Raw genomic sequence first — 15,658 nt, 5'->3', positions numbered from 1 at the left:
AGGTAAGGTACAACCAACTCCACATCTCATTTTAAACCCGTAGGTACGACAACTCCACGTTAAAAACTTTAAAAAGTTAAAGCCATACTTAAACAAATTTTTAATAAAGTTGAGTAGAGAAACCTGTGTTTATTGCTCGATCGTCTTTCCACATTACGTATACTGTATATACGTAGGGAACATTTGTTCAAGCAATTTACCGCAAAAGTTCTGAATTTTTATATTAGGAATAAGTTCAATATTCCTCCATCTAATTATTTGGTTTACATATATACACAATACGTACTATGTACTGTACATACATACATAAAATACGCATCACTTTAATAATATTTAGATTCATTTAATAAACGAGACAATTTAAAGTATTGAATGTCAGTAGCTTTAAAGAATCTTAGACTTGTTGACGAGATAATTATTTTATAAAAAATATGATTTTCTATGAAAAGTTCGTCTTGTATAACTTTAAAACTCAACTTTAAGAATTGTTGGATTCTTATTGGATACTAATAGTTGATTTCTAGAAATACAGTTAAATTCCCCATAAATGCATCTTCTAATCTATAAATGAACCAAGTTTATATGATCCCAATCATTTTATTCTCTTTAAATGCATCCTTCTATCTCTAAATGCATTATTTGAAAAATCATATATGTATCCAAAGGGTGCATATAGAAAGTAGATGTAGAAAGTTAATGAAATTAATGATTTAAAAATTGTTAATTTCAAATTGTTTCTATTATTTCAAAATTGATCTATTATTAAAAATAAAATTTGCATATAGAGTATAAGAAATCGAATTATTATTAAGATGATTTGACCTGAAAAGAAATTTTATTGATTTTAAGGAGACATTTACGAATTATGATTACGAAAACCAAAATTTCACCTTTATTAAAGTGGAAAAATGTTATTAAATTATTGGGGAATCTATAATGAATTTGATGTATCTACTAATAGTTTCATATTTTCTTAAAATTGTTTTTAATAAAATTATCCTCATTTTAAAGTCTTGCAAAAGAAATGTAACTAACCCTGTACGATAATTATTGGTATCAGAAATGATATTATAAAATGATAGATATTGTAATTTATTAATAGAAGATTATAAAATATTTCAAAATACAAAGCGGTAATATTTTATATTAACCAAATAATAGTCCAGTAACTGACACGTAGGGCCGCATTTTTTGATTTAATCGTACGACAATAAGTGCTCCTAATATTATTATTATTTTTTTTTATGTCAATAATCAATGCGTAATCTGTGTAACAAAGAGTAGTACCATAGAATAGCATAGCGAACATGCTTTATATCACTTTGACGATCATTTGCCGATCACAAGTTTCATTTTATTAAAAAATGATTAAATTATGAAAAAGTGCAAGGCAAAGTAAATGCCTAAATAGGAAAAAAATAAAATATGCCACCTTTTATTGTTGTATAACTTTAAATTAAATAATTTATATAATTTTTAATTTTTATATGCAAAATTATTAATATGTGATAATTTGAAGTTTCGGGATAAAAATTGAAGGCCGAAGCCGAATACGCAAAGCCGAAACTTGAAATTTTGCATGAACATTCCTTTTATTATATATAATCTGTAAAAAAAATAATGCAAGGTTTCGACCCATAATGCAGGTTTTTTGCTTATAGAGAAATTAGCCAATTATTTGTTATTAATATATTTCTAATAAAAAAGATTATTTACATCATTAAAGATAATGAAAAACTTTTAGTTGAAGATGAAGATGATAATAGTTTAAGTGAAGATAATAATGATGAGAATATTGAAAATAATTTAGAAATAATAGTAAGTAATATAGATAATCTGTTTGAAATATTATACTAAACATGGGTTAAATTATTAATATAATTATTAGTATTTGTATTAATTTTTATGTTTTATATAAATTTTTAATAAAATTAAAATTCTGTGAAGTTATTTGTAAATTTTAAACACTTATTATATTTATTATTGTGTAAAATTGATCTGTCACGACATATGTATTATGTGATAAGATCAAATAAATGATCAGCAAATGATCGGCAAATTTGTGATAAAATAGAGATGTTCGCTATGCTCCATAGAATAAGCTATTATCACTATTACTTCCACGTAGTCGAAGCCTAGAAGCTACTTTTAAACAAATACGAGGTAACTATCATTTGTTGTAGATTCGTTTTACATGAAACCAAGATTAGTAGGCAATTATTCCAACAATAACCATTATATAACCATCAATATAACTTCAACCAATTCTCGCACGGAAACTAATAGGTTAGAAGTATAATACAACTACTACACGTTGAATACAATTCCTTGGCGACGATATATAACTTTAAAGAACATGAAATAATCTATCGGAAGCTCGTAATCATGCAAGACATTTTTATGTAGAAATAATTAAAGCAAGCATTACGTGTCTGATTCTCATAGACTGCTCTCTACTTCGTACCTTCCGGGTAGCATGTTATTAATCGTTTGACGATAAGATCCTAGTAAGTAGTAGCCGATACTTTTATTCAGCCAGAGATTGAGCTACGCCCAAATATCAATTACGGTATCATTACTCTCGAAAGAAAATGTTAAAAATAGACATTTTTCATGTCCATTAATTTAATACCACTGTACATATAAAGTGAGTATTTTTAGATTAACGTAATAACAAAAAATTCCACAATACTAGTAACCAAGTTCATTTTCTTGCGATATAATAGGCAGAAACATTAAAGTTCATTACAAGTATTGTTAATCATAAAATCTATCCGTAATCCAAGAAGGTAATTTTTTTTGTTCGAGAACTTTTCAAACATATACTAACAAAATATTGGGGAAAGATTGGGTCACGCTCATATTTTGGTTTATGTTATCCAGTAGCATTAGCTAGTTTCACCGATAACATAATTTTGCTTTCCAATGTAATAATAGTCAGAAAAAATAAAACATTGCCACGTACCATTACTCTTTGAAAGGTATAATAAACATTTATTATTTTTTCGTTATAAGGACAATCTCGGAACAAACAGTTCGTTGATTATATAAAGTAAAGACTGTAATTTACACTAGTATAAACCTCTTTCCAGTTCTAGCTTCGGCATGATCTAAAATTACATGAATGGGAATTACAAAAGCTTGATTGCTATTTCGGTAAACTCCCTGAAAAATACCCCACAGTCTACCAATGTTATCAAAAACAGGTGAACCCGAATCTCCATAAGTACCTGTTGATGATATCATATGCCATTAATACTTGTCCTCAGACATTATTAACGAAATCAGGACTTACCAAAATTTCCACTATTTCCATAGACGAATAGAGCAGAGGCTTCTCTAGAGAGACTCTTAGGCCTAAAATATTTCCATTTATCTAACACATACCCATGTGTATGGAATGTTGTCCTACCAACCTTCTCAACCTTAATAAAGTCGAGCTTTTCTTCTGATTATTTGGATCGTTTTTATGTTCTTTAATAATAACTTCAGTTCCAAATGGAATGTTACTAGGTATTGATATTTCTCGTTTGTTGATCTCGCAAAAAGCATAGTCAAGAAAACGTCCTTCTTCGTCAACACCATAAAAAGTATACATAACTTCAGCACAATTATCCCTAGGTGTCATACCTGATCATTAAAAGGAGTCAACAAGCGGACAAAATTAAGTCAAAACTTTAATGGGTGCATACTTGGTCAGAACTCTCTGGTTGAATTACGAGGTTACTATTTCTAACTCCATGTTCTACTGTAAGTATATATCTTTTGTTTTCATCTTGTTCTGTTTTAAACACTGGTCCTAACATAAATGTTTGGTCACTATTAGGATCAATAACATTACCAATACTTATACCAGGCTTAAGCTCATCATGACGTTTACGATGAGCCGGTTCAATTTCCCATAGTCTATTAGCACACGATATCCTTCAAACTCACCAGGTAAATTAACTTGCGTGCCTTTGGGTAGACATACTAAAGCAACAAGTACCGCCTTCTCGTCAACCATTCCTGAACTTACGCAAGATAATGGAGTCTCTTTATATTTATCTCAGAAGAAATCAGATACATATTCAAGCTCACTAAGAATTTTAATATCTTCAATTGGAAGAACTTTACGGTCGCCAAGCTGTTCCACCACATCTATTTGACGTAATATAATTGCATTAGAACACGCATGAGTTAAATATTTCGAGTTTAAATAAAACAAACACTCACATGGTGTTTCTTCATCAATTTCATCAGATGGTAAATACAAATCATTAACTGTTTCACTTTTCTTAAAAAAACTAGTTGATCCTTCATTATTTTCAGGGTCAATAAGATCAAGTTCTGCAATTACTTGCTGAATATTCGGCCTAGCATAGCAGACATCTCTATTTTATCACAATTTTGACGATCATTTGATGATCATTTATTAAGATTATATCATATAATATAAATGTCATTATTTATAATTATTGAAAGATTCTACATAATAATATATGCTCAAACTTTATAAACAACTTAATTATAGTTTTGATTTGCTGTATATTAAAATTTATAAAAGCATTTGTTTATGAAGGTTCATAGCATTTTATTTATTAAATTTCGTAACATTATTTCATTGAAAACTCTATTAATACAAACCCTGTCTTATAGGTCTGATTACTGTCTTATTTTAGCCTAAAGCTCTGAACGGTTCGGTTCAGTTCCATTTTTCAGTTCTTTTCTGATTGGTCAGAATCCGTTTTGCACAATAACTCTCCATCCAGTGATCCTAGAAATCCAATCTATAGCTTGTTGGAATCGTCTTGTCGAAACGGTTTGAATGGTACCAAAATCATCTTTCTAGCATTGATAGATGATGGCAAGTTATTTTTGAAAAATTGGCAAAATTAACTCGCCATCTATCGATTCTAGAACGATGATTTTGGTACCATTCGAACCGTCTCGATGAGACGATTTCAACGAGCTATAGATCAGGTTTCTATAATTACTGGATGGCGAGTTATTGCACAAAACAGATTCTGATCAATCAGAAAAGAACCAAAAAATGGAACCGAACCGAACCATTCGGAGCTTTATTTTAGCCACAGTTTGTATATGATATAAGGAATATTTATGCAAAATTTTAAGTTTCGCCGATGCATATTCATCTTCACCAACCAATTTTTGTCTGATGATCTTAAATTATCACATATAAATATTGTATTGTAACAAAATAAAAAAATTATACCAATAATTAATTTACAATAAATATTATGTTTAGCTTGAATTTCATTGTATTTTGTCATGCTATTTTTTAATAAAAATCTGCATTTTTGCAAGAAGTTTTAAAATTTGGATTATGTGATCGATAAATGATCAGCAAGGTGATATAAGGATGTCTGCTATGCTATTCGGCCTATCATCTGTTTCGTATTTCCAACATTCTATTTAAATAGATTGAAATTAGATTGCAACAAGAAGAATAAAAATTGTATTAATACCAAAGGATTCATTTCTCTATGCTTACTTTGATAAAGTTCGATAAATTTAATATTCGTGTTTGGAATAGGGTTTTCTCTTAGTACATTAAGAATATCTAACATAAGAGAAGTGTGATCTTTTATCATTTCATAATTAAAAGGCGATGAGCAACTTGTTAATTCCCAGAATGTTACTGCAAGGCTATAAATATCAGATTTCTCGTTCATCTTATATGGAGTTTTTCAGTTAAATGCTTTAGGATCTACATAAGATATTACCCCCATACTTCAGTATTATCACAACACTTTCCTTTTTCAAATGAACAGCTGAAATCTGTTAATTTAATCGTGACTTTATGTATTAAGATATTATTGGAATGCTAAAAAAAGAAGGTATTAGTTACACAATGTAGCGAACTAGTTTATTAGGTAGATGTTTAAACATTATGAATATACTTACAAGATCCCCATGTACTATACCCTTATAATCGTGCAACTATAAAATCGCACTTGTAATCTCTCTTGCAAACCTTAATTGAGTGCTCTATTCAATGACATTGTTTCTTAAATAATTTCTCAGTGTTCCACCTTCTGCATATTCAAAAATAAGCAAATACCTTTTTTCATCTAAAGAAAATTAACACGTCAACAAAAATATTATAGGTTTATCAGAAAATTGTCAGGTTACCTTCTAATTTAGTATTCTAATTTAGTAACTCCGTAGAATCTGATTATATTTGCATAAGCATCAACTATTTTTGTCAAATAAACCTAGAGGCAAGTAATATATAAAAAATATACAAGTAATATAAAAAAATAATATCTTATTATGCATCTTAAAATTTTTGCGGAAAAGTTGGCTGAACTTCCACATATTCCTACATGCTTTATATCTTGCTGGAAAAAAGTTAAGGAGATATGAGGCATGATTAGCATTGTCGTATGATGCCAAGGCCTCTATGAAAACACATGCAAATGGAATCTCCATACCTTTTCACATGTAAATTTATCGAAAAAACACATAGTTAGTCTTATGTCCAGCTATCTCAAAATTGTGAGTCACTCAGCCTTTAATAACATATGCTTTCGTTGACACTATTTACTTATAGGGTAAGTCCTGTGTCGCATGTAGACTTTCTTTCACATTTTTCTCATGTTTGTTCAGGAAAAAAATAGATGTACTGGTTAGCATGTATTTTTTCTTTTTGAAAATTAATGTCGTACAGACCTGTCTGATGATCCATTAATTTTTGTCACACAATTTCTGAACTGATGATCACTGCTCTGGACTAGTTATTTTAGTAGAGTACCAGATCGGGTCTAATAACATTCAAAGGAAAAGGATTTAATTCGAAGGAGATTTACCTTCACATAACTATAAAAATTCGTGTGTTTGAAGGGAAAATCAAAAAGAATACGATTCAAGGGTTTTACGAGAGAAATATCATGAAGAAAGATGGTTACATTTGCACATTAGATGATATTTGCTTATGAATAGATAGTAAAAACAATGAAAACTTAGATAGTAATGCGGAGTAGTGGAAAGGAACTGCCACTACTTTTAATATGTAATGACGTTTAGGGGCAGGCATATTTTATGCTTTATTCCTCCCTTGAAACCTACTACTCTAATCTTTGATTACATTCATTTTTACTTAGGCATCCAGTTCCTTCTTTACTTGTACAAAAAAACATAAAACAGATAAAACGGGAAATATCACATAAAGTATAAAAAGTTCGCAAATAAAACTTTATTATGATTTATGATAATAAGCTAATAGAATAAGTATATTAAAAGAATTTCTTACTAAGCCAATAATACTGCGTATAGATTATCAATCTGATTCTGCTAAATTTCCAGTTGTTATGTCATTCATAAACAAGATTAATCCTTAATTGCCTGGCCCTCAGTTTTCTGATTCTCAGTTTTTCTTTCGATACTGAGGTATCCTTTAATAAAGGATACATCATCAGAGAGCGTGTCCAGTTTTCCTAGTTTCTAGACATGAAATGTTTAAATCAGTAATTTTATGTTTATCTAGTAATGATCATTAAACCTTTTTTCATTTACCTTTTCAATTGGCTTGATCGTGGAAGTGATGGAAATATGGACCATTTCCCAAACAGAGAAAAATCCACCAGCTCCAGCACCCCCGTATTTGAAGACATCTTGCATTTTTACATCTTTAGAAATTGCTATTTAATATAATTTACGTTATTTTTATATTCCTTAATAAAATTTATTAACACCAATAATACCTTCATGAGCTTTTTCATTTGCGTTAGTAGAATATCTTTTAATAGGAGGCAAACTTCTTCTCACAAAATGCCTGAACATTGTTATATCAAATTTGTTTTTTTAATATCTTTTTTTTGGTACTCTTTTTGTAAGGTACAAAAAATAGAAAGTTTTGAAGAAAAAGTTGAGGATTTTAGTGACATGTGTAGATTCTTTAAGCAAAAAAATTACTAATTACTCACTCCTCTTACTCATTATACTGGTTGGTCACGTGCAGATGTATAAATAAATTTCGATATGTACTAGCACGTGTAGCCTTACAATTGAAAAACATGACCAACCTGTCACAGATTTTGGGTACTTGTATATTATGTTTAGACTAATAATTTGTTCGGCTAACCGAATATTCAACTCTCGAAGATGAATTGGAATAACTAGTATACTGTGGGCAATTTCCCTAGCTTCTTTAAGACCACAAGGAAGATTGCTAGAACATTGTGATTTGTGAAAATCACCGACTTTTGTTTCTTATACTAGCAAGAGGCGCTGTCCATTCATGTCGACTTCCCCCTGCGTACAACGAAAATGTTCAACTAAAAATGTATAACTAAAACGATCAACTAAATGTATAACTAAACTTACCTACTAGTCCCGTAATTTAGATGTTCTTGAAATTGGCCGATTCTTACAGTAATAACTAGGCGAGATATACCCATCTACCTCGGCCAATTATACTGCCTTGAGTTCCTCAAGTCCGATGTGGTAACCCCCATCTTTGAGTGACCAGTCAAAACGTCTATGACAAGAAGCATCACATACGAGAAGAAATCAGTTCCAAATGGAACACGTTGCGCAGCTTGATTTCATACTAAGGATTTTTCTTTGTTTAATTACGTTATAAATTTTTTTTTGTCTGAAAAAAACTACTAGACTAATATTTGAGAAGATGTATACGGGAAATTATCATTCCAAATTATGACGATTATGAATAGTCACACAGCAAGACAATCTACTTTTGAAGGCAACAGATTCGTGGAGCGAATCCCTACGGGATTTTAGTGATAAGTATATCGTATTACCTAATTTCGAAGAAATAGTTAGTTCCACAAAAGTTGTATGCGAACTTAGAAGAACAGTTACCAAAATAGTCTTAGACATAATCGTAATTTACCTATTCATGGAATCTTGTCCACCCACTATGATATCGTTTTTCCTTTTTTAGGGTTTCTTTGGATACCGATATGAAACACCGAATGTATTACAAAAAAATTTGGAAAATATTTACACATATGGCTGACTATCAGATATGGCCGAGGTGCCCAATAAACAGGAATCAGATTTTATATTCAGCTTGTGAATTAACGGTTAATGTTTGTCCGCATTATTAGGTTACATGATAAATCGCATGTATATTGTAATGCAGGGGAATAATTGTCATATTTCTCTTAACTAATAAATAACTGTAGAATATTTTTTAAGTCGTGTCTACAAAAAAATCTGCAATTACAAAATGAAAAGGAAATGGCTTTGCCATTGAGAACAGAATCTAAACTTTTCTAGGAAGTCCTTGAAACTAGTTTATAGTAATATGAATTAAATAATCGATTATCTATAAATAATTTTAGAATCAGCCTCAACAGCCCCAACGAGACGTTTTGGAGATTGACCAATCAGAGTTAAATATTTATGAGGCGGGTGGCTGATCGGTAATCATAATTGAGTTTTTTTATCAAAAATACTTTTTTGTTTTACATACAGTAATATACAATTTTGTGTTAAAATAATTCGTAAAAAAAAGCCATAGATTTTATAATCTGCATGATTGACATTCTAATTCCATGGAATTTCCAAAAATAACCTTTTTTTATTCCTTTTTAAAAATATATATATCTTAAATAAGTTTGATCGACAACATTATTGAATTTTTTTTCTTTCCCCATTTTAATTTTTTTTTTTTTTCAAAAAAAAAAATAATAATACGTAAAAAAAAAGTTAAGGAAAGAAATGACAACCCAATTTTTTCCAAAATTAAGTAAAAATTATATTGAAATTCTGGATGATGATGAATATTATGATATTACAATTGAAGTTGGTAAAGATCCAGATGTGAAAGTTTTTCGTGGGCATATGATTATTCTGTGCTACCGTTCTCCATATTTACGAACTTTGACCTCCAATAAAAAGAATAATGAATTAGCTCATCTTACGTTTCCGGATATTTCACCAGATATTTTTCACAGTATTTTGACGTAAGTTTATATCATCAATTTTATTACCTAATTGTTAATTATATTTAAACATTTATTGAATATAAAAAAAAATTTTTTTTTAATAATATAGATATATTTATGGAGGTATCATTTCATTAGATGATCAAGACCTTACGGTAATTTTAGATGTATTGGTTGCCGCCGCAAAATTTCATCTACAAGAATTGCTCGATTTTTTACAAAAATATTTAATTGAAAATAAAGCTGAAGTGATGGAACAACAATTTGAACTTACTTATCAAACGAGTCTTCTATCTAATTCTTTAGCAGAACTTCAACAATTTTGTACTGATTATATGGCTAAATCTCCAGAAAAAATATTTAAATCGCTTAGTTTAAATTCACTTCCCGAAAAATCTTTAATCACACTTATTAAACGTGACGATTTAAAAATGGATGAAGTTAAAATTTGGGATTATGTATTAAAATGGGGTCTTGCACGGAATCCTACGATTAATTCAGATCCTTCAAATTGGTCAGAAGATGATCTCAATACAATGAAAGCTACTTTACAAAATTGTTTCCCCTTTGTTAGATTTTTTGGTTTATCTTCTAAAGATTTTTTAAGACAAGTTCGACCTTATAGAAAGCTTTTGAAAGATAATCTTTATGAAGATATATTAGAATATCATTTGGATCCTGAAATTGAAACACCAAATAATATTTTATATCCTAGATCCGATGACCTTGGTTCAAAATTGATTGGCATAAATATTGTTTCTTTAGTTTCATCTTGGATTGATAATAATACTGTTAAAAATAAGAGAGAGTTCTATTTACCATATGAATTCAGATTATTATTAAGGGGAAGTAGAGATGGATTTACACCCAAAAAGTTTCACGAGTTGTGTGATGACAAACCTAATACCGTTACGTTTATTAAAATAAAAGATACGGATGAAATTATTGGAGGATATAATCCTTCAATATGGAAAGAATCATCTGGTGAATATGGTAAAGCAACAGATAGTTTTATATTTTCCTTTAAAAGTAAAGATCATTTTGTTGATAGTGCGATTTTAAGTCGTGTGAAAGATCCCGATAAAGCTTTATCTCATCATGTTGAATGTGGTCCCACATTTGATACTGATATTTTTATAGGCGTGGAAGAAAATGATAGTTCGAGAGATTATAATTTTAATTGGTGTAAACAACAGAGGTACAAGGAAAAAATAAGAAATACGGAAAAATTATTTTCTATTGATGATTATGAAGTATTTCAGATTATAAAGAAAAATACTTAGTATCATGTAGTTATGAATTTTATTAGAAATTTTTTTCTTTTTTTTTTATTTGTGTCGCAGTATAATTTTGATTATCATTGTTAAAGGAACATTATGAATTTTAGTTTTTATTTTATTACGAATATTTCATGTTATTGAACATTATGAATATTGTTTTCTTTATCTTGTGAAAATAAAGTATTTGTATATTCACAAATTATTAGTAAATGGGTAATTTAATTTATTTTGTTTATATTACCTTAATGGGATTATTACAGTATATAAGTGAGTTGATGAATCTGACTGAGCTAGTTGCCGGCATTAGAATTTAACTAATTTCAATAATATTATTTAGGTGAAGACAATGACTCGAGTTATTTTCTAGTTTCATTCAGATGTTCAGAAATATTTGATCGGCATCATCGCTAAGATAAATCTCACAACTAAAAGCTTCCGTAATGGGCCTTGAAATCTTCTAGTTAAAAATAATTGTCCTTTTATTTCTTCCATAGATTGATCTTCATCTCTGAGAAAGTGGATTAAGTTTCTGTAATTATTGGAGTACTTGATCTACTTGATTTTCTCGCCTACAACCTCTTATTCTTCCTATTTTTTTAATGCCTTTTCGAAAAATCTTTTGTTTACTCTTGAATATTCAATTTTTTAATAAAATTTCTAAAAAAGAATTTATTTTGATCAGATTATGGGGAAATCCAATATTAATGTTTATCATCATTTATTTTATAATTCTGCTTGTGAACGACGGACCTCTCTTATTAAAAGGTATTATTTAACATTGAGAGAATTATGTAAGATCAAGGAATGCATAGTTTGATATTGAGATCTGTAACATCATTGTGGGTTTCACCAAGAAGGTTAAGTTTATGATGACGATAATTGTTTCGAAGAATGAACAATCGAAGCTAAACTTCTTGTATGTGGATAGTTTATTGCATTTCAATATATAAAAAAAAAAGAATTTAGTATGTGACCTTAACACGAAAATTGTTTGGGAATGAAAAGTTCCGAATAAGTTTATTATAAGATTAAGGTATCAGATATGTATTACTAAGTTTTGGGCGTTGAATAATGAATACCGGTATCACGGAAGATAAATAAACATACTTTTTCAGGTATTTTATAATTTTAACATATCGAATTATTTTATCTCCTACAATTGTTCTCTTAACTAACAAATTTTTATAACAAAATATCCAAATTTATTTAGATCGTACTTCATATCTGGCAATGTGTAGGAGATTTTTGACATGAAAGCGAGAACTGATCTGTCGTTTGCACGAACTTCACGCTAATTACAACTAGACGTGGGAGAAATATCCCAAATCATTACGAACAAAGAGTCTGATGATTAAAATTACGAATCCAAGAGAGTAAGTACTGTAAATTGTCTTCATTTAATATTTTAATCGGATTGTACCAAATACCTAATAATGCACCAATATAATTAATGGATATTGAGCACACTGTTCTCTTTCTTTTGCATTAGTCACAGAACAAAACAAAAAACTTGTTAACAATGTATCATCCTCTATTGATATTGAATGTTAATTTTTCCACTGCTATGTTTACATCGTATTCTTTAAATATTAAATCCGTGAGTATTAATGGATCAGTTAGTTATTTATTTGTACACATGATGCTAATTTACTAATATTTTTAGGGTATAATGTTTTAGTATATGTTACAGATTTGTTGGTATTAATACATACAGAATTTAAAGTATTTAGTTTAGAATATATAATTCATTTGATATTGCAAAATTCGGTGCCTCTTGGAGGTATTGCATTATTTTCTAGCGTAAATGCGTAATCATTTAAGATTATTCATTAATAGTTCTATTTTCTGTTACAGGAACTCCTTTATTAATTGGCAAGATGTAAAGGGAATAATGTCAAGGGAAGATAACAAACTGATTGTGTACAATATTTAATGTGTGTCAGAAAATTCTCGATGTTTGTTAACAGGTGACGTATAACCATCTTTCAATTCTTTCATGATTTAAATTTCTTTATATATTAAATAAATGAAAATGGTTTCTCATTATCAAATGTACAAAGATTTGCGAATTGTTAATAAAGTTTTCATTGGATTGGATTTCCATTTATACACACTATATGAATAAATTAATTTACGGCTTGTGCAATATATTACAATCTATCCATCGTTGCTGACTTAGCCAAGTCTTTTAAAAACTTCTTGCCACCGATCACATCATTTGATCACTCAGGTCTCGGGAATATACGTATCTATACTCACATCCACGCAAAAAGAAATAGCAAGCAGTAATGACTATGTGGTCCATGGAGGCTGGAATATTTGTGGTAATTGCTAGACGTTAAAAAAAAAGCTTCGTTGAGTTACTAGAGAAGACCTAAAAAAAAGTAATAATAGCAAACAAAAAAGTATTAGAGACATTTTTTTTCGTATGAATGATTATTTTTCATGTTTATGATCTGTTCGTTATTTTATTAATTCCATTACTAATATTTCAAGTAAATTTATTGCATAGAATTTATAGAAAAATAGATATGATGACATGTTATGTGGAATTTGGCTTGGTGTAAGTTTGACAATAAGTCTTTGAAATTATAACGTAATACTGAGAGGACACAAATGTTATATGAAGAACAAATATCCACAGACTCAGGAAATAAGGAAACAAGTATTCTCATTATTAAGACTATGACTAGGGATGGGGGTTAATTAACCGTTAATTTTGTTAGTTATGATTGATTTAAAATGGTTAATTAACCGTTATTTATAATTAGCCAATCAAAATGCAGAATTTAAATCATGTGATTAAATGATAATCCATTATTTTGTTACACAATTAAATATTAATTAATATAAATATTGATTAAATCTATGATCTACATATTGCATGATCTTTTTTTTAAGATAAATTTTTTTTAAAAAAACACTTTTTTTTTGCAAATTTATTGTTCATTATCATGGTAAAAAAAAAGGGAACTGTTTGGAAACATTGGACAATAATTACTGAAGCAGAAAGTAATGAAGAAAGTAGTAGGTCTAAGAAAAAAACACATCCTTCTGTACGTTGTAATTATTGTTCTAAAGTTTTTGAACAAGGTACAGCTAAAAGAATGCAAGTTCATCTTAATGATAGTTGTCCTAGAGCTCCAGAAAGTGCAAAAACAAAGAAACAACAAATTCCTGAACTATTAGAAACTTCTGATGCTACTACTTCTACTTTTATTCCTACAGTAAAAACATCAAAAAAGCATTTAAAAAATACAACAATTGAGAATTTTGTTGATCGTATGAGTGAAGAAGAACAAGATACTCTTGAAATTTTACTAGCTCAAGCATTATTTGCTGCTGGAGTTCCTTTTTCTTTTCTTGAAAATAATTATGTTATTCAGTTTTTTCAACAATTACGTCCAGCATTCAAATTACCTAATCGAAGAAAACTTGCTGATGAATTACTTGATGATGTTTTTGATGAAGTTAAAGCTGAATGTAATGAACAAATTTTACAAGCTAAATCTCTTACAATGGTTTCAGATGGTTGGTCTAATATTAATCGAGAATCAGTTCAAAATTTTGTTATTTGTACTCCAAAACCATTATTCTTTGATGCTATTTATTCTGGTGAAGAATCTCATACAGCTAAATGGGTAGTAATTTTAATGAAAATGAAGAAGATAGTAATAATAGTTCTGATAATGAAAATAAAGAAGATGATAATAATAATAGTTCTGATAATGATAGTATATTTGGATTTGAAGCAAATGTTATTAATTTAGATGATGAAGAATAAATAAAATATATTAAAATTTTATAATATTTAATAAATTATAAATTTATTTTAACTTCTTTAAAATTATATATACAGGTTATTTATGGGTTAATTAACCGTTAACTAACCGTTAATTAACCGGTTAATTAACCAAATTCATAACTAACGGTTATTTTACCAACCCTAACTATGACATAAAAATTTTTTACTATAATTTTTTCATCTGTTTATTTGGTAGATGTGTCCTCTTGAATTCTGGTAATTTCACAGTTTCATTAAAAAGTATGCTAGAAAAATATCAACAACAAAATTAATGCGTGCGATTCTAAATCAATTAAATCCATTAATGCTTTTCCGGATTTTTAAACAATAATAAAGTTTATTTTGTCCACATAAGAAGGTTTATGCTGTATACTATACGAGTGGTGTGGAAACATACATTATTATGACTGGACTCTTCTTTTATGACTGATATTGATGACATATAGTCGTTACGCGTTTTTCTCGTAAAATCACCTTTCTAAAAAATAAAACCTAATTTATTTTTTTAGAAAAAAGCATTCAAACCTTTCTAATCCAAACTCCTATATCGAACACCAAGAATCAACGACTAATGTGGATCATAGTTCAACCTTCTATTTCACCTAGTAATTCTGTTACTTCTTTGAAATTGAACATTTTGATCGCGAGTTTGACGA

The 15,658-nt window shown here is 28.9% G+C and overlaps 6 protein-coding genes across 6 annotated transcripts; 2 read left to right on the top strand and 4 right to left on the bottom strand.

Annotated features, from left to right (window-relative positions):
* Positions 1-3,066: 3,066 nt before the first annotated feature.
* On the bottom strand, positions 3,067-3,628 carry OCT59_017982 (uncharacterized protein; the record flags this gene model as incomplete). The annotated part of the gene is made up of 3 exons (XM_066148460.1): positions 3,067-3,230; positions 3,296-3,357; positions 3,417-3,628. 3 exons carry the CDS (start codon positions 3,626-3,628, stop codon positions 3,067-3,069), a joined length of 438 nt encoding a protein of 145 aa, XP_066004388.1.
* Positions 3,629-3,677: 49 nt separating this feature from the next.
* Positions 3,678-4,068, bottom strand: OCT59_017981 (uncharacterized protein; the record flags this gene model as incomplete). Its single annotated transcript, XM_066148459.1, has 2 exons — positions 3,678-3,906; positions 4,019-4,068. 2 exons carry the CDS (start codon positions 4,066-4,068, stop codon positions 3,678-3,680), a joined length of 279 nt encoding a protein of 92 aa, XP_066004387.1.
* A 1,301-nt stretch (positions 4,069-5,369) lies between these two features.
* OCT59_017980 (uncharacterized protein) lies at positions 5,370-5,675 on the bottom strand (the record flags this gene model as incomplete). The annotated part of the gene is made up of 2 exons (XM_066148458.1): positions 5,370-5,411; positions 5,469-5,675. 2 exons carry the CDS (start codon positions 5,673-5,675, stop codon positions 5,370-5,372), a joined length of 249 nt encoding a protein of 82 aa, XP_066004386.1.
* A 1,657-nt stretch (positions 5,676-7,332) lies between these two features.
* Positions 7,333-7,785, bottom strand: OCT59_017979 (uncharacterized protein; the record flags this gene model as incomplete). The annotated part of the gene is made up of 3 exons (XM_025324294.1): positions 7,333-7,446; positions 7,519-7,643; positions 7,707-7,785. The coding sequence occupies 3 exons, from the start codon at positions 7,783-7,785 to the stop codon at positions 7,333-7,335; spliced, it is 318 nt and encodes a 105-aa protein (XP_025186935.1).
* Positions 7,786-9,646: 1,861 nt separating this feature from the next.
* Positions 9,647-11,404, top strand: OCT59_017978 (uncharacterized protein). Its single transcript, XM_066148457.1, has 2 exons — positions 9,647-9,935; positions 10,027-11,404. Exons 1-2 carry the CDS (start codon positions 9,691-9,693, stop codon positions 11,198-11,200), a joined length of 1,419 nt encoding a protein of 472 aa, XP_066004385.1. The 5' UTR covers positions 9,647-9,690; the 3' UTR covers positions 11,201-11,404.
* Positions 11,405-14,304: 2,900 nt separating this feature from the next.
* On the top strand, positions 14,305-14,981 carry OCT59_017977 (uncharacterized protein; the record flags this gene model as incomplete). Its single annotated transcript, XM_066148456.1, has 2 exons — positions 14,305-14,728; positions 14,863-14,981. The coding sequence occupies 2 exons, from the start codon at positions 14,305-14,307 to the stop codon at positions 14,979-14,981; spliced, it is 543 nt and encodes a 180-aa protein (XP_066004384.1).
* Between the last annotated feature and the right edge of the window lie 677 nt (positions 14,982-15,658).

Source organism: Rhizophagus irregularis, chromosome 27 (assembly GCF_026210795.1).
Source record: "Rhizophagus irregularis chromosome 27, complete sequence".
In the NCBI taxonomy this organism is placed as follows: Eukaryota; Fungi; Glomeromycota; class Glomeromycetes; order Glomerales; family Glomeraceae; genus Rhizophagus; species Rhizophagus irregularis.
This window is presented reverse-complemented; position numbering and strand designations above follow the sequence as displayed.

Coding starts and splice junctions, on each gene's coding strand:
- OCT59_017978 (XM_066148457.1), top strand. CDS start 9,691: ATGACAACCCAATTTTTTCCAAAATTAAGTAAAAATTATATTGAAATT. Junction 9,936..10,026: donor ATTTTTCACAGTATTTTGAC/GTAAGTTTATAT, acceptor TTAATAATATAG/ATATATTTATGGAGGTATCA.